General features: G+C 47.8%; 1 protein-coding gene and 1 pseudogene across 1 annotated transcript; both read left to right on the forward strand.

Moving 5' to 3' along the window:
- The first annotated feature begins 411 nt into the window (after nucleotides 1-411).
- On the forward strand, nucleotides 412-1,962 carry LOC131215285 (guanine nucleotide-binding protein subunit beta-5). The gene is made up of 4 exons (XM_058209674.1): nucleotides 412-577; nucleotides 870-1,125; nucleotides 1,192-1,603; nucleotides 1,672-1,962. Exons 1-4 carry the CDS (start codon nucleotides 460-462, stop codon nucleotides 1,960-1,962), a joined length of 1,077 nt encoding a protein of 358 aa, XP_058065657.1. The 5' UTR covers nucleotides 412-459.
- A 3,638-nt stretch (nucleotides 1,963-5,600) lies between these two features.
- LOC131215286 (pancreatic lipase-related protein 2-like) overlaps nucleotides 5,601-19,281 on the forward strand; it is a 35,435-nt pseudogene continuing 21,754 nt past the window's right edge.

Here is a 19,281-nt window from a genome sequence, read left to right on the forward strand (position 1 = left end):
ACGTGCGCACCGAGCAAAATCAATGTCTACTTGAATCATGCTGAACCGTTCCGGAATCTCGGTGTGTTTATTTCTCGCGTTCGCGCCAAACAATGTCAGCTGTAAACGACCAAGGTTGATATGAAAAGAACGCAAAGCTAGAAAGAACATCTTTTACTTATTTTCCCCGAGTGTGTTTCCATGTGGTATCTAATCGAAACTTAATTTTCTTTGTGCTACCTGATTATTTTAGAATTATGTCTTAAGATCGAATAAACCGATAATATTACAGATATGATATGTCACTTCGTCGGACCGTCGTACCGTCGTTGTGTTGATCGCGAAAGGGTGTTACTGTCAAATTTGCTCGGAAAAGGCAAACAACTTTATTTCAGTCAAAAAACACTTGTTCGTCTCCGTTTCTGTGTGAAAAGTGTGCCCAAAAGCACTCGCAGCGAACGTTGTTGAGGATATTTGAAGATGACCGACGTACTCAGCAATGCACACAATTCCGACAAAGTGTCCGCATTAGTTAAGGAAGCGGAAAGCCTCAAATCAAAGCTGGAGGAAGAGCGCCAAAAGCTAAACGATGTTGCCCGTGAGTTAAAGCCCCTTGCCTTGGACATATCGATCGATTTTTGTGTGTGGTATTTTGTTTATGATGCTAAGTGCATGTTCCGATTTACTGTTCGGAGCATGCACTCAGCATATTCTCAGACTCTGGTGAATCTCAGAGGTCTCAAAGCGCCGTTCCTTGCAAGCCGCAAATCATCGACTGCGAAATAATCATGCCATCGGAAACCCAGTTCAAGAGTTCCTCCGGCCATAGCAATAGATTTTTCGCTTACTAATAAACCTTCAATCGCTCCACTCTCTTTCATTGAATGCAGTTTCATCAGTGGCCGATCGCTTGGAAATGATCAGCTATTTAAACATCAAACCCCGCCGTGTTCTCAAAGGCCACCAGGCTAAAGTGCTGTGTTCAGACTGGTCACCGGATAAACGTCACATAGTGTCCTCCTCGCAGGATGGGAAACTGATAATATGGGATGCATTTACAACCAACAAGGAACATGCCATTACAATGCCAACCACCTGGGTAATGGGGTGCTCGTATGCTCCGTCCGGCAATCTCGTGGCGTGCGGGTAAGCTCATCTAATCTTGTCAAAATATCGTCCGGCATTGAGACAATCCATTTCGACCCATTCCAGTGGCTTGGATAATAAGGTGACAGTGTACCCTATTACACTCGAGGAGGACATCTCTTCACGGAAGAAGACTGTCGGCACGCACACCAGCTACATGTCGTGTTGCATTTTTCCAAATTCTGATCAGCAAATACTGACCGGCAGTGGGGATTCGACTTGCGCCCTATGGGACGTTGAGTCGGGTCAGTTGCTGCAAAGCTTCCATGGCCACACGGGCGATGTGATGTCGATCGATCTAGCGCCGAACGAAACAGGCAATACTTTCGTTTCCGGAAGCTGCGATAAAATGGCATTCATCTGGGACATGCGCTCGGGTCATGTTGTGCAATCGTTCGAAGGTCACCAGTCGGATGTGAACAGTGTAAAGTTTCATCCTAGCGGTGACGCAATCAGTACCGGATCGGACGATAGCACGGCAAGTTTACTACGACTGTGCATAGCTCATTTCAACCCGCCTACAATCGATCGCTTTCTGTTTTTCAGTGTCGTTTGTTTGATATGCGGGCAGACAAGGAGGTAGCCGTGTTCAGTAAAGATAGTATCATATTCGGAGTGAATTCGGTGGATTTTTCCGTCAGCGGACGCTTGCTGTTTGCGGGATACAATGACTATACTGTGAATGTATGGGACACGCTCAAGGCACAGCGAGTCTGTCTGCTGTACGGGCACGAAAATAAAGTGTCCTGTCTTCAGGTGTCTCCGGATGGCACGGCGTTATCAACCGGCAGCTGGGACTATACGCTAAGGGTAAGAGCTAGAGGAGCACGCCAATAACGACGGTTTTTAACGCCTCGAACTTCTTTTCAGATTTGGGCATAAGCTGCATTCTGAGACTATTGAGATATTGACAGTATTACCTAGTTCAAACGTGCACTGGTCAAGTCATCGTTTTAGCCGGCGCGAAGCGTATCTTTAGTCAAATAGTAATAATTGTACTATTGCAATGAATATTTCATGTTAGCCAAATAGGACGTTGTTCAAGGAAATCAGTATAGCAAAGCGGACTCAAAAATCTCAAAGTAACTGCTCCACTCATGTACTCGCTGTTGTATCGTACAGTTTTTTAGCTTCCTACTAACTGTTAGTCATACGGTGGTCGCACCACGTGTAATAGAATCTAACAAAACCTTACGGTGCGATTCGCTGTAATAAACCAAAGAAAATCACATAGAGATTAAATGATTTGTTCGCGTCATTCGGCTAATTGTAGAAGCTTATCACACAAAAAGAAAACGACATTGACACCGGAATGTGTTCACCGTCAAACCGTCGTATTTGAATTTTCAATCCCATTTGTCTCACATCTCTTTCTCACTGGGAATTTCGGTCGAATTTGCGTGTTGTTTGTCCGGCGAACAAATGGCCCGTTTTCTGTGAGAATTGTGATTGTGTTTTGGTAGTTGGTGGTTCGCAGCATTACGCACAGCGCTAAGTTTTCGGCTCAAGCTCACCAAATCAACAAATGAGATTCAGAGAGCTGATTACGAATTACAAATTTAAAATATGTCTGCGTTCCTATCGTTCCATGTGAAACAGTACGCAGCTGTTTCTAACTCGCTTGACAAACTTTCAAGCCAATAACTTTCTTGGAAATTCGGAAGTTCGAAAGTCACTTTTAGAGGCCGGGAACGCAAAAATGTTTGGTTTGCGAACCTACAAGCGAAAACCAGGGACCGGGAACGCGAAACTAATTTCAGGCGGAAAACAAAATTAAAATTCGAACTAGAAGGAGCAATATGAATATTTGAAAACTTCTCGTAGACTTCAATAATAATAATAACGTTCAAGCTGAAAATGAAAACTTTTGCGGGGAACGGACATTTTGTGCGCGCAGGTAATTCCCGTCGAATTTGCGTGTTTGTTGCTCCGAAAGTGATCTATCTATGAATACAGAGAGAGTCAGGTTCTAAAGGTAGAAGTCAGTAAAACTGACACTCAGAGACCAAATTGGAACCATTTCACGCGTTTTTGCGTTTTTCGATAAAACTGTTCGGACGTGTTTCTATTCGCTTCGCAGCGATTCGTGTTTCACGGCAAACTCATCGAACGCTGCGAAAGCAACGCGGCGCCGAAAGAAATACTGAAAAGTTGGCTGGCACAACCCAACACACGACACGGTGGCCGGTTCCGTAGGTAAAACGCGATTTCCCATCGAGTACCGTTAAGTTTGCAGCAGTGGATTCGGCCCCGAATAATGCTTTTCGATGGACTCGCCAGTGCGACGGACGCAAGGAAGAGTTCGTAGCAGCGCTGCTACGTCGACCGTTGTTGAGTAATGCGCAAGAAAGTGTTGGTTGCATTTTTGTGTACTTTCGAACCGTTTTCACGCCATCGGACCACCAGTGTTTCTCTATTACGAGACCAGCTTCGATTACATGGCCACGATGCGGATGTGAACGTTCGTCGTTCGTGTGTTTGCGGATCGCGGATCGATCACAGTGCCTGCAATAATGGTTCGATTGACTTTGCTGTGTGCGTCGACCATCAAGGCCAAAGAAATTCTCTCAATTATACTCGTCGCCGATGTGCAAATTTCTGGTGCCAGTGTGTGCCGCTCGGAAGGCTTGTTTGAAGGTCTGGCCTACGGATCCGGAGCACAGAACGGAGCGATCGGGCCCGGGGAGCCGGGACACTGGCCACCCCTATTGGGTGGGTGTGTAAGGGAGGCAGAAAACATAAATCGTCTGTGTCCTATTTACTGCTACCCGCGGTACGAGTGCCACCGGAAATGCGCTAGTGAAACGCGACACCTTCGCCTAAGGAGTGTGCGAAAACCAAGAAGAAAAACATGGAATAAACACTTGGGTTGTCGCCACAGGCCGCGGCGAGAGAACGGTCGTGATAACATAAGATTTTCGCCGTGTGCTAGCCTCCGCTCGGAAACATCCGCTCCGCTACTTTTCTTCGTGCATGGTTGATTGCGTTTATGCTAAAAGAAAACCTCGCGCCGCCGTGTGTCCGCCTACCCGTTTTTCACCAGAAAAACGGCTCTGCCAGACTTCGGTTCCGCTCGGCAGTGGAAGAAGATGAAAAAACGGGACCATTGCACGGTGGCGGCAGGGCGCGGCTTATAACGACGACGGAAACGTTAAGACGGTCGCCGCCGCCGATTGCAGCGACGGCGGCCGTTCCGTTCCGAGCACGGTGGGAACGAAAAATGGGCAGCATAGTGTAACAACATTCGGTTTGGTGGTTTGGTGTTGATCGCGCGTAACGCGCTATGGGAAGCAACGGTAGAGAGAGCGAGAGGGGTTAAAGGGAATTAGTGAAGCGAAATGATTTTCGAGTGAATGTACAACATAAAAATTGATCATATGCACAGGAATAGGCACAGAGCAGGAGAGAATAACAAGTGCGGCGCTCCTCTTGTGCTGGGCTGGCGGCCCCATTGGCTGTGCTCTGAAACTAAGGCGAATTGGTTCGTTTTTTGTTCCCCTTTTATTGCCTACCTTGTTTTTTTTTCTAGTGTATCCCGCGGTGGTAACCCAGTGTAAACTAGGCACAAAACGTCGTTGTACATCCACACAAACGCACGCATACTTTCCGTTTCTCCCTTTCTCTCTCTTCCCCCATCTCATTCTGGCCTCTGTTTTGCGTCGAATTTCGCCCCACCTCTCTCCGTCGCTCCATCGCTTGCGTCGAGTTTCGCTCCGTCTCTCTCCGGCTCTCTTTCTCGCGCAGTTGCTGTAACATTTGTTACCCGGTGGCGGATGTTAATCCACAAGCAGATCAGGCGTGCGCGCGGGAGTGTTGCTAGGCTGCCCAGTTGCTGGTACGATGGATCCAAGAGAGCCGCGGCTAGTATGATGAATGAAATTTCTCTCGGCACGCTGCCTTTAGACTCCGCGAGTTTGACCGAAGTTGTTCTGTGTTGGCAATGTGGCACGCATCAAGGCGCCGCCGTGCCGTTTGTGGCAGAGGAGGAGATTGCAACATTGACACGTCACTTTGATGTGTCGACGAATCGAGTCTAATCATTGCATTAATTTTTCTCCCGTGTGTGCTGTATGTGCTGTGTCTCTGTGCGTGCAGTGTGTTTGTTTTGCTCCAGCATTCAGTGTGCGTCGATCCGCTTCGGGCGAGGTGAAAAATAAACAAATCGAAATATTTTGACAGATCGCTCCCGGATCGTGAGCTCGTTCCGGTGCCCGCCCGTGAAGGATGTGAGAGCCAGTGAAGGGGGTTATGAGAGGAAACTAATCCTTGTTCGCGCCTGCTGTAGCTCCAGTGCGCGGTGTAGTGGGCTTTGAAAAATGCTGCTTAATTCGAACCGGAATCGGACGTTATCCGGTTCATAGAAAGTGTGCGCGTGTGTGTGTCTGCACGCACCCGTGCGTGCGTCTGAGTGTGCGTACGCTGTGATTTTGCCTAAACCGGGCTGGCAGCGGGTCCATTCGACGTGACACGAAAATCGTGGTGCTGAAAGAGAAAAAAAATGGCAACCTAATTGGTCCCTTTGACAGACAGGTGGCCGACAGGATTCGGAAACCCCACGCTTACCACCCTGTTAGACCGTGGATTGCGAATCGTCGGAAAGAACAAAGTGGCAAACGATCGCCAACCCACCACCGGGAAGTTAACGATCACGAAAGTGTGGTAGTCGCGGTCGACGAAAACGCGTTTCGAACAAAGGTCACATCAGTTTGGAAAAATGGAGCCTGCAAGTGGTGCCGATTGCGCAACACGAATCCCACTGTGCACTGGACGACGCATACCACAGATACCAAGACTCCCGCACAGCGGCGACAGCAACAACGAAAAAAGCAGTACGCCAAATCAAATCTTGATCGCTGGTCGCAGTCAGCAGCCACATCATCATCGTGATCATCACCATGATCATCATCACCATCATCAGCAACCGGCCAGCAGATTGATAAGCGCGATGCTTTCCACAGTCCCCAACGAAATCTACAAGTTCCTAGCTCGATTTAAAGGTAAGCCCCACGCTACGGATTCGTTAATGTCGCTTACAATTGGATGTTTTAGCACCACCACGTCACACGTTCCGACCCGGTCCCGGTCACAGGGTGCCCCGCCGTCGAAGCCAGCTCATCGCGAAACTTTTACCACCACCCACTTTCATTCCGCTTTAGTCACCGGCTGGGCCCGGCGCTTCAAGGTGGCGCGGGTGTCTCAAAACTGGCCTCCGGTTGCGAAATCATCGAAGCAGAATTTGTTTAGCACAACGCTCGTCGGTGTCGTCGTTAAGATAAAGCTCTCCTCGCCTTTCCAAAGATAAAAGCAACCCCACGTATCGGGGCTGTAGTTGCGCCTCAATTAGTGTCTTCTGTGGTTGCGCTTGCACTGCGCACTGCTGATGACGAAAGCGGCACAAAAATAGTGTCTGATTAAGAGGCGACGGCACCGTCGTTGTGGTGGGTGGTGGCTGATATGCGGAGAGACCTTCTCACTGAACACGGCATTTCGCACGGTGGAGTCTATCTGACCGCGGAGTCGATCATCGGCCCGACGCGAAGATAGTGGACTTTATTTGTTTACCGAAGGGTGTGGGTGTTGGGTCTGATAAAACCGATTGTTACTCAATCGGCCGCCGTCAGTATATTGGCCGCCGTACTCGACCCGCGACCTCGCATTCCATTTGGCAGTGACGGTGCCTTTTCGGGGGATTCACATGAAATTTCTTTGTGCGTTGCAACTTCCGCGCGGCATTTGGCCGCTTTCAAAGCAACAACCAATTTAGGCAGGGAGCAAACACAATTACGAACCTTTTCACCAAACCCGATCTAAGCTTCGCTCGTTAGCGATAGTTAATTATCATAGTTTTCCTAGATTTTCATGCTCCTCATGCCCCGGGAAACGAGGGTTCGTTCGGCTTTCGATAGTGGTGTTTTTTTGGCCTTCTCTTGTGATCTCCGTGGTACGGTGTGCTGTGTGAAACCTCTGAACCGAACCGGACCCCGGACCCCACTCCCCAGAGAGTGGTGCGCTGTGTGTGAGCGAGACGCACCGCAGCCTCGAACAATGCCCAACCGGAAGCCGGGAGCGTCTCGCGTCGCAAGATCATTCAATCTTCGTTCCACGGTGCGAACGATCGATCCGGACCGACCGCCGAGCGACCACCACCGACGGCGAAGAAAATCACGGAACGTGACACAAATGATTTTCAGGTGCTAGGGGTAAAATGTTTTCCGTTTTTTTGCCGTCTTTCTCCTCCACTCTTGGCACAAATCTCGGCCGGTGGCCTTCGCCGGTGGCGGGGTTTGCTGTGGGAACGATGGCGGCGTCGGTGGCGAAGAAAACTTTCGGAGGGCGGCAGCAGCTTATTTCTTTTACGATCGGGTCAAGTATATAGCCCTTCGCTGGAACAGGCCGTTTGTCTTCGGCTACGGGCGGCTCTTTTGCCACACATACACACACCACCACGACAGGGAAACGTTTTCCATTCTTTGGTCACGTTCAGTTCGTAGAATCGAGACTGCCAAAAAATGGTTTGGTGACTGCGAACATGCTACGAGGGGAAGAAGTGGCAAGGAACTGTGTTTTGCCGTCATCTTTTTGACACAAAGTGTGTCTGTAGAACGGTAGAATATTTGCCATGAAATTGATTCCCCTTATCGTAAGATATCTGTTCCCTGGAACGCAAATAGATGATTAAAATACACTAGATGAAAAAACCATTAATTCCAGAAACTTATTGCGCGAATCGATCAATAGATCCACGCCACTTGGCACTGTTTTAAGAATTTTTCACGACACAACAGCACTCAACAACAACAACAAAAAACCCGCACCAAAATCGTCGCACAAACCCACGCCCGTTTGGCCTTTACCAAACACACGTTGAACAGCAGAAACATAGCCAGAGATTAGCATATCCCACCACCCACCCGCTGGGGGGAGGCGCCCGTTGTTAATCGATGCAATCGGTCGCTGCTGGGTCTGGGTTTGTACTTGGGGATTTGGGTGGTTGTGATTCACGTGCGCGGTCGATAAAATAAACAGTAAAAAATGCTGCAAATGGCACATGTCTATTAATGTAACCAGGGCCAGTTCCCCACCGCGCACGTAGGTGGTGGCGCTCACAGTTGTTGCCACGTTCTGCTGACGTTTGGGTTTTGGTCGCACAGCCCGCCCATACCCATCTTTCATTGATACAGAAACGGAAACGTGTGTTGTCGTGGGTTGAAAATCTAATTCCAGTTCTGTCTCGGGTTTTTTTTCTTTTAAAGCACGAGCGAGAATCCCCGAGCACTCTTTGTAGCTGTTCAGAAATGGAAAAGAGTGACAAATTAATTTTTTTTTATCAACCTTGATCAAGATTGGCTCACGATAAATTGTTGTGACAAAAAAGGATTGACCGTGGCAAAACAATAATACTAACGCCATCCAAGTGTTAGCCCTGCGACTTTTTAGCCCGTGTGTTGTTAGGAGAAAAACTCCAATGTTTATATCTCTGATAGTCAATTAAAAATAAGCCCTGAAGCACATTGTAGCACCAACGTAAGAAAACGAATAAGGAGTATGTAATGCACGGAAACGCGGCGTGTGATTTTCGGTGGCTCATCTAGCCGGGCAAGACTTGAATCTAATCTAACCTACACGACTCGCTTGATACGCCAGAAGCTACAATGCTACAATGTATAGGAATTTTAATCCTTGAGCGCAGTCCCAATCTGTCCCTGTAATGCCTTTATTAACAGTTTTTCTATAATTATATTGACTCTTGATAGGCCCAATGAATTGACTTGTCCTGTTTGTTCTGCCCGTTGCATGATTTACAGATCCGAATGTTTCGGTTGGAATGTTCCTTCTTTCTTTGTAATTTCGGTGTTTATTGATCGCTAGGAATGGTTCCCATTTACTTGGCTCATTAATTGGTTTGGGAGTCCTGTTTGGACTATGGAGGACAGTTTTCAAAGGACAAAGAGCGGCTTGGCTCACTAGTTTCGGTTTGATAGAGTTTCATAACGCTGACATCAATAAACACCAGCACTACTTATTGGTTCAAACAAAACAAACAAACAAAATAAAACAAAAAGGAATAAACTTGGTGGTGGCATCTTGAGTTGTTCAATTTCACGCCCTTGTTACCACGGTGTTATTAACTGTCTGTCCCGTGTCTTTTGCAGGAAGGAGACGAACCGATTTGCAGCAGCTGCACCAACTCTACAGCCGGACGGTGCCCGTGGTGGCAATTTTTCTAATGTTAAGCTCAGCTCTACAAACGACAGGTGAGTCAGTGGGGAGTGTGTTCTGCTGCTGTTGCTGCTGCTGCTACACACCAAAATGATTTCCGAACCCGCGATCGTAAGCGATCGAAAATTGGTAAAACGAAATGTTGAAAGTTATTGACAGTTCGACCGTCGAACGAGCAGTCAGCCGGCCTGAGGGCGGAACCGCAAATGTTATTTCGTACAATTACACTGCGAAGGGCTGCGCAACAACCAGCGGGCCATTGCGCGCTCGCCCCGGTACGCCAGGGTTGCAGGTGGTGGCCGCACAAACTACCTAGGGGAGAAAATTTCCATATGCCCCTGCCCCCGGTGCCGGCCGGTCGACGGACCGACCAGCCGGTGGGAGCTGTTTATGTGGCTCTTTCGTAAGGATTCCCTTTTTGCTTTGCCTTCCCTGCCTGCCGATGAGTGCCGCGGTGTTTCTCGTCCTTTCCTAACGAGGTGATCATCTTCGGGATGCGCGTACGATCGATCCGGTGCAATGGTGGCGCAGGACACCGGCGGGGGAAACGGGGGAAACACAGGGTCGGGTGTGTTGCGCAGACGGCGGTCGTGGTGTCCCTGTCGCCGGGGACCCAAACCCCGGCCATATTGTTGTGGTGTCGGCTGTCGGATTGGTGGCCGATGGTGTAGTGCCTCTCCGGAACATCTGCTGCGCGTCGCAAGCCAGCAATCGAGTGGCGCGGAGTGAGTGCGGTAGGAAAGAACTGCTCGAGAGGCACAAACCGACGCGTGCTGCGCTGCAGAAGGCTGCCGTTACCGTAAGTTGTGCTCGGTCGGCATGTATGTATACGTTTTGTACGGCGGTGCTCAAACTGTCCTTCTTGCCTCCTGTCTTTTGTAGCGACACAGAGACGCGCGAACAGCACTAGCGATCCTGCGGCCCGGCGCAAAAGGTGCAGGAAAGGCGCCGCGGGACAACTGCACCTCGCGACGATGCTGAAACCCGGCTGGCGGTGGCTCATAATGTGTTGGGCGACGAACGAAGCAGCAAGAACGGTGGTCGCTTTAAAGATCAAACCAAGGCAGATGATCGAAAAGCAAACATGTGCGGCTACGGCTGCTGCTGAAAGGAGGCCTCTTGTAGGCCTTCTATTGGCTTCCGTAGCGGGGCGTGCGCACACGAGGGACTCCCTTCGCCGAGGCTCTCGGTATTCCTATTTCACCGTGCACATTTTCCCTATCGTTCTCGTTATCCTTAATCCCGAACAGACGGAAGGAAGGAAGGAAGGCAGGAACAAAAGACGATCGCACCCAAACACGCCAACTGTTGATTTGGGATTTGGCGATCCTGGCAAGGAAGGAAGAGAGAGAGCAAAATTGAGAAAGAACGTGTATTGGTGGCCATCTTCCCTTTGCGAAGCTTGTCTTTGGCATCCTTTTATCCGGTTTCGTACACCGAATTAATGTCGCGTGCTGCGTGGTGTACGTTTATTTTAATTTACAAAAAAAGTTACTTCCATTACAGTATTAGGTTAACGTGACTTGAGTTCGATAAACTCATATATTACGCATAACTTGCCGCACACTCTGAAAGTGGTGCACACCGTTACCGAAATTCTAATGTATGCGCACACGCTGGCGGGCATTTGCATTTCGCACGCGATTCCCATCGTCAGAGGCCCTCAAAGACCCGTTTCCCTGGTTTGCGTTTCGGTCGCTGGAAGCGCACCGGAACCCGTACGGAAAGTTATCGGTGCGCGAGTACGTGCTAAATCAAGATTTTGAGCCCTTTTAACCGTAACAACCAGTCATAAACGACGGGAACCGCCCCAGCCAGGGACCCAGGGACAGAAAGCACCCATTAAACGAGACAGAGAGAGAGAGAGAGAGGTTAGAAAGGAAGAAGGGCCCGATACCACCAGTCGACAACATGTGCAACCATACGATTGATCGCGAAGTGTAGGATATTGGGCCCGCCGCTGGGTTGTGTCCTCTGGATTCCTGCAATAAAACGAAGCCAAGAGCCCCCGTCGCCCCGTCTCCCGTCTAGAGGCCACGGTGCAGATCTTGCCGGTGCGATCGGAGCGAAGGGTGACCCCGGTGTGGTGGACCCGACGAATCGAAGAAAGAGGTCCCACACGCGGAAGAAAAGTGGCAAACCCGGAACGAAACGGAAACTTCTCGCTTGCTTGCTTTTGTTGTGCCAGCCGCCTCACACACACCCGCACGCACGCAGGCACAACGAGTAAAATGTTGAAAAAACCACCTCCCAAAACAACACGCCCGTAATTCGATCTCATCACAGCCAAAAATAGGATCCTTTTAATGTTTTTTTTCTTCTGTTCGGTTCCTTCGGCCTCTTCGTTTCTGTCTTGCTTTCGTGGCATTCTGTTTAAACGTGTATTACATGCACCTTTAGCAAGTTCGACATTTTCAGGAACATTTTCCTTTTCTTTTTCCGTTTGCTCTGCTGTTCCTGTTTCCACCGAGGGTGTGTGACTGCTGTTCCGGACACCGTTGGGCAGGAGAGAGCACACACCGCACCATGTTTGGTGATCTGTGGTGCACCGGGATGCTGCTCCGGCATACATCCTTGCCCCTTGCCCGAGTGTCCCGAGAGGATGTGGCATCCATGATTTTGCTTTGTTACCCCCCGGAACGGTTCTGTGCGGCGGGTGGTCCTGTTCCGCAACGCGTTACTTGTATGCTGTTTATCGCGATGAATGGGGTCTTCAGTAAAAGAATAGAAATTAACAGTTCCGCTTCTAATTGAGGCCGTAATTGGAAGCGTCCATTGACGAAGGACACTAGCGATGTTAACGTGCTGATCGAGTCGATCAAATGATAATAATGGGTGAGCCGTTTTATCAGACACTGGATTTTAGAATTTCTTTATCTCTTCAAAAGTGTCCATTTTCTATTTTCTTAGAAATAAATACACAACAATCAGGTTGTTTTTTTAAATGATCTTGTCCAGATGCTACACAAAGCAAAGGCAGTTTTCCACGAGGCCATCTTTGACACGGATTTGGTTTATACTTATCCATCGACTAGAATAAGGCGATTCTGTGTACCACATTGATATTGTGTGAGATATTTTGCCACGCTCCGTGATATCACTGTTTGGCATGGCTTCTGATTGTACTCAAATGTGCTCAAATTTACTCATCATGTACACAGCTGGTCAATGAAATAGGTAAATGTATTTAAGCTGCATCATTTGCTCATTTTTCAAAACCTATTGAATTCAAACCTATAAATTTTTCAAACCTATTGGTATTACAATGATAACACAAGAAAGTAGTACTAAACATAAGATAAAGATGATCTAAAAGAGGTGAAAAAATTCTAGGAATTCGCTTATTACAAAAGAAAGCAGTGTAAAATACCTGGCCAATAAAATAGGTAAATCTTTGAATAAGGCAAATTTTAAAGAACTTACGCGGTTTACACTTTTGCTAATATCAAAAGTCAATATTATATGTCAAAATTAGTCATTATCCTGTGTATCCGCCATTGTTTTGAAGCTCTTCAGACATTTTCCTTGGCAGCGAAGCGACCACATCCTGACAAGTTTTTGCTGGAATGCAATACCATTCCTTCTGCACTTTTTGCCACAACCCATCTGTGTTTAAAAACTATTGTCCAGCTAACTATTGCTTCAAGGTATTCCACAAGTTTTCAATATGGTTTAAGTCAGGAGACTGACTTGACCAAGGCAAAACTGCCACATTATCTTCATTAAACCACGATTTCATAAGCTTCGACGTATGCTTGGCATCGTTTTCTTGTTGAAATACCCAACTCAGTGGCATGTTTCCTTCTGCGTAATGCAGCATAACGTCTTCCATGATTGATATATACTCGAGAGCATTCATGGTGTTCTTTATTCTGGAAAAGGGGACCTATACCAGATCATACAAGGTCTTCGAACATTCCACTGAGAATCTGCTAGAAACGAATATATTTTGGTTTCATCGCTCCATATAATAATTTTTCCCAAGAACGATATTGAGCAGCAAGCTGTTACCTCATTTGTAATTTTTTTTAAATCAATAGTGGCACTTTTCTTTCAATTAGCCCTGGTAGATTGGCTTCTTGCAACCGCATTTGGACAGGTTTTGGGTTAATAATGTTATTTATTATTAATCAAATTGTTTTGGGCGAGCCAAATGGGTCCGCTGTGGCCAAAAGTGATATACGATGAGCTGTCGTTTGCTTGGTTTTTCTTGATTTACCTCGCCTTTCCTTTGTTTTTTTCCACAACAAAGCATTTCTCACAAAATTTCCTGTTTTTCCTAGCACTGCAAACAACGATTTTGTTTCGATTCACAATTGAAAATTGCTTGCAGCAAGATCAAATAAACCTATTGCTTACAAGAAATCCAGTGAAATTGCAGGGTATACAACGAATGACCTATTTTATTGACCAGGCCAAATCGGACTGTTGTCGAAATAAGTGGTAACACACCTGTCACTTTTGACATAAATATCACCAATATAGCAAAAAAAAAATTACGTAAACTAGTGTATCTTAGTACAGTATCAGTTTGGTGATCGTTGGTTTAATAGTGGCTTAAGTACAGTTCAAATTGTACCAGGTTTACACATTTACCTATTGCATTGGCCAGCTGTGTATCTAAAGGATGTGGAATATCTGTAAAAATAAATCTAAAATAAGGTGTAAGTTGGGCACTCCTGCTGGCGAAAGCATTCTCGCCACCATCTTATCTCACAGTGTGCTCCCATCAGTCAAATGTGTAATCAACGCCTTCTTCAATTACCGAACACAATTTACATTTCGGCGAAAGAAATAATACAATCCTTGAGATTACACACAATAATGCGCATAACAATCAGTTAATTTGAAGATCGACCGATAGCGGTGGGTAGGGAGCCCCCTTTCTTACTTACTTCATGAATTGCAGATGAAAGAAGTGTGGCGCGTGTGTTCAGGATTGTGTGCTTCCAAATTTAAGGAATCGAGCGCCGTGATAAAAACGAACATAATATGACGGCGTGAAGAAGAAACAGCGAGAAGAGCGCGAGCACATGATGCCGGCTGCCAACGCGTCCAAGCAACCGGTGTGCTGCCGTTTCCATGTTTCACCGTCCTGTGTGCTTTTTCGTGTGGGCAAATATGCCTTTTCTTTTCCGTCATTCAATCCTCGGTCCCCGAGCCTTCATTACTGCGCCTTATGCTAACCAAAGCCAGTGTGCAACGGCACGAAGCGGTCGCGGCGCTCGCTAAGGATCACGTGCCACGGCGCGCGCGTCCACAACTGCTCCGGGCCCAGTTTATTCGCCCCAAAAGCTTGCCGCCGACCATGTGTGTTTGCCCAGCGATCCTTTTCGTGTGCGCGTGCGCGCGAGTGTGTGTTTTACATTCTTTTCTTCGAGAGAACAACTGTCGCGCCGAGGGCGACTTGTTGTGGATCAAGATCGCTCGTGGCTGCCGCGGGTTCATCAAGCCCCTCGACAGCCGCGCAGAGAAGAGATCCTGCCCGGACCCGACCCAACCCGGCCGCCTGGCTGCCGGGTGTGCATGGCACGGGCCCGGCATTGCACCAAGATTGTGACCAGCTTGCTGGCTCCCGGTTCCTCTTCGCTCTCATATTTTTCGGGCGTCTACACGCAGGAAGAACCGCAGGAAGAACCCGAAATGGAAATCAACTGGTGTTCACTCTCGTTCTCGCTCGCTCGCTCGATTTCTGCCCGACCACGTTGCATCTGATGTTTGATGAAGTCCTCCGACGGCGACGTCATCTGGTCAAAGTTGAACACACAACACTCCGCCGCAGGAGGAGCGTCGTGTGTAATGGTGGCTTTCGCAAGGAGATGCGACGCCGGTGTTTGCGTCTTTGACGGGTGCGCACCGGGAGGAAGCTCGGTTTACACGCGGACTCATGGGTCGCGAGATGACGGGCGCATGCGGGACGGTTATGAGGTGAGGATGATTATTGTAACTCAAACCCGCCCGAAACGCCTCGTTCTTCGCCGACACGGCCGGAACAGATGCTGCGCGGACCCGAGCTTCGCTTCTTCACGTGCAACAGTTCTTCTTCTTGACAAGAAGCAAGACAAAGCTTGACGATGCAATATAAACACGTTTTTTTGGAGTCGCAGTCTTTAAATAGGAAAACGGAAGACCTCGCCTAATCTGCTGTAAAATGCGGTAACACATTCATGCATTTCGTCAACTCTGGTTTAGGCAAAGGACAAAATATAGTGCCACTAAAGATTACCAAAGCGAAGCAGAAATTACATTTCGAATCTGAATTTCAATTTCTTTAACTTGAATCAATCAAATCAAAGCCAGTCAAACGATCACGTTTTACAACCTCGTTCGATGAAGGCCGAAAACCAGCCAAGAATTGCGTCGACAAATTTAATATTTTAAACCCAACTAAAGTTAATAGATTGATGATGCCATAGCTATTTCTGGCGTCCATAGGGTCACGTTTCACTGTTTAGTAACATTTTATGTTTTGATGTACGATTTATGTTTCGTTCGATGATTAATTTTTGGTCAATTTGATTTGATTTGATTCAATATTCAATATTCATGATTCAATATTAAAAGAAAATTTCAGTGCCTGTAATTTCAGGTGTGGTAGATGACTTAATAGAAAAAGCAGAAACATTTAGATAGTTATTTTATCTATAGCATATAACCAATAGCGTACTGCAATCGTGTCTGCAACATATTATGCCACGGATTGTTGCGCCTGTTTAAAATTGTTTAGCATTATTAGCGTAATTTCGATTGGAAAAAGGCTGATGGATGATCAAATCGATCTAGGTCCGGGCTCATTTGGCTCGATGTTTTGTTCGTTGCACCCACGAGAACTGGTGGCATCCAGTATGGACAAATTCCATTATGAAATCGTCATTTGATGACTTTGTGTTTTGAACGGCGCGACAACAACAAGCAACCCCCTGGCAAGCTGTGTGCGGTAATGAAGTTGTGCAATCTGAATTCCTCAGCCGCGCACGACGGCGATTTCGACGGCAACATTCTTGAAGTGTTTTTATGGACGCATCCACACACACACAATATGCTGTAATCGGGATAAGATAAGGTAATGGGTGACGACGCGCTGGATGTACCTCATTTTTGCGCGATTATTCACACACCTTACGACAGCGCCCTGTACAGTGCAATCTGGCACTATCGGCGGAAGTCTCGAATGGTATGATTGATGTCATTTCTGGTTAATTCCGGTTATTTGTGTGTGCGCGCGATAATACACTGCCCTCCGCCCGATGAAATTCGATGTTTCTATCTCGGCCGTGATTGGGAAGGAATGGCATAACATCGGCCAGGGGGCGATAGAGGAGCGAACCCACTATCAGACCCTTTCCTGTTGGACCCTAGGCAACGGGTGCAACACGCGGGGAACACTGGCACTGGCACGGCTGGCTAATGTCTAGAAATGGCGTTAAATGCATTCTCTTTACGGTTGCTGCCGCCCACTTGAGCCGACAATCGGATCTTTACCACTTAGAACTCGATTGAAGAATTCCATCACACCGGAGCCTGGGAAAAGGCAGGAGCACTTCCCACCGGAAATGTCTGTTCGGTGGTTGGTGTGAACCAGAAAGCACCGGGAGCGGCATGTCCTTCGACGAAGCGGGCCTCGCATGCAAAGCAGCAATTTGGGAAGCAGCTCCTCCGGGGCTGGGATGGGTTGCGCGAGGCTAATGATTGTTTTTGCTTTATTTATTGTTTCCGATCCGAGATCGGGTTCTCACTATGTGGTCGCGCGCGCGTATCCTAGACTTCCTTCCTGCTTCCAACGTTCCGGACCCGGGGTCCGGATCTGTGGTGCCGCGCTTCGTGCGCGGCCACCCTCCCACATAACTGATCTCTTACCCTCTTTTCGCCCGGTTTCCCTCCGAAAATTACGATCAGTTTAGCCCCGGGGAAGGTTCTGTTCCAACATTCCAGCGGCCGGCGGGCCCGGTGTCCCGGCATTGTGTGAGAAAGTTGGGATGCGATGCGCATTGGAACCCCCCACGGGCGGGTGGTTTGGTGGCACCGATGATCCACAACCCCGCGGAAGAAGTAACTTTCATCTTGTGATCTTCTCAATCGCTCCTTCTTTCTCCCGGTTTCTTCTGTTTGTGTCTCTCTGTCTGTTGCTTTCGTTGAGCCGGTGCTTCTCACTGTATCGGAACGATGGCTATCAGCAGGAGCAGCAGCATCAGTCGGCGTCGGCGGTGGTCGAATTATTGGCGGTACGGACCCCTTCTCTTTTCGGGTCGGGCCGGCCGCCGCCACCGCCGTCGCCGCCCATCCGTCCGCGTTCTAATACGCCATGAGAACAGCGCCACGCCAGTGCCGTGAAATTGCTAGCCAAGGGCGCCGCGTGTGAGCCGGTCGGAATTAATGGTGAAGAAACATCATTTAAACATCTCCGGAGTGACAAAAAGAGAGAGAAAATTGTCCGAAGAAGTCACTACTGCGGTGATAATTCAGGAAAATAAAGGCATTTCGTGGAATTTCGGCCAATACGAATTGATGTGTTTCACATTGCCGGCGGCGCGAGAGTAGTGCACCGTACGAAGTCGTTGTGTGATCGCACAACGATCAATCGAGTTATTCCGGTGCCACACACGTGACAAATTTCGAAACTTCACTTATCCACTTATGCTATTATTTCGTGCGCTCGGCTGGCTGTGTATAGAATCTTGTAATGTATATTTCGAGTAGTTTGATCCGCATCACATTCTTCTTCTTTCACTATAATTTAGTTAATCCGTAAAAGGTGACGGCCCGATTGGCGGACCAGGATAAGCTTCTCGTTAATAGGTGCTGTGGGGGTACAGTATTAGAAATATCCACCATCTAATGCATGTTAGCCATGCGAAAATAATTTGATCCTAGATACATGCAACTATTACAGATACATGTGCTGTTGCACTTTATGCATCTTTGGGTGTCCTTTTATTGAGTGTTTCTCTTAATAAGCGGTAGCTTGAGTGTTCTAAAATCCAAACTATAATTGTTCACAGGTCTGTCAGTTGACGTTTGTTTGGGAACAATAACCGTTCGAACAACCATCCAAGCAGCCAAACAACGACACCAACGGCTACTATGATTACTACTACTACTACTCGTTAGATTTGTCGGAGCGTAGCTTGATACGTTCGGCATTCAGTTCTTGATTAATTAACAGCTGGAAGTTAACCGTTGTGATAAGTTGTGAAGTCTGCACACGTTAGAATGTGTGAGGATACCATTGCTTTTGCCATCGCTGGTACAATCAAAACTTCACTTTCACGGTGATACCGGTGCAGTGTGCTTGAGGGCAGCGCCTGCTTGTAAAACTGTCGAAGAAGGCGTCCCACTTTTGGCCCAATTCTGCTTTTTGTCCAGCTGAGCCTGTCGAAGGTGTGTAGCGTTCCTTAATTGTTTGTTCTAGATGTTTCGTTTCGTGGGCTCCAAGCATTCACTCTGAGCATCATATCCGTATAGCTCTGGCTTGTATAGGAATGGTTTATGGACAAGCCGTTCAAAGTTGTCGCGGTCATTGGTTTGGGTTGTATCTCAAAACTACCGTGCTAAAGTTAAGTTGCACTGGTTCTGCACCAGCTTTGCTGCACATCGATGTATCGATGTAATGGCATAACTATCTTTTACGATAACTTAGGGTAAAAGTCGCAGAACTAATTTTTGGACACCGTTCATAGTAGAAAGCTTCAAAAAACACTTCGATTGGACGAAGAAAACTATTCCGAAGCTTTCATGTGCTGAATAGTTTCTCCCCAGCGCCCAGCGAAACTCTCCACCAGCGTTGGTTTTAATTATTGTCGAAAAATTCACAACCACTGTGCCTGTGTGGCGCTGGCGGCGCCTTGGTTAGATTCCATCGCCTCCAAAGTGCCAATCGCCTCCGCCTTCCCCGACCGCCGCATGTACTTCTTCGCTCCGTCGTCGTTGCTAGAGCTG

Source organism: Anopheles bellator, chromosome 1 (genome assembly GCF_943735745.2).
Source record: "Anopheles bellator chromosome 1, idAnoBellAS_SP24_06.2, whole genome shotgun sequence".
Classification (NCBI taxonomy): Eukaryota; Metazoa; Arthropoda; class Insecta; order Diptera; family Culicidae; genus Anopheles; species Anopheles bellator.

Bases quoted from the DNA above. Each gene is read 5' to 3' on its own strand.
- LOC131215285 (XM_058209674.1), top strand. From the start codon at position 460: ATGACCGACGTACTCAGCAATGCACACAATTCCGACAAAGTGTCCGCA. The intron at 578-869 runs GTGAGTTAAAGC...CATTGAATGCAG, and splicing joins AAAGCTAAACGATGTTGCCC to TTTCATCAGTGGCCGATCGC. The intron at 1,126-1,191 runs GTAAGCTCATCT...GACCCATTCCAG, and splicing joins GGCAATCTCGTGGCGTGCGG to TGGCTTGGATAATAAGGTGA.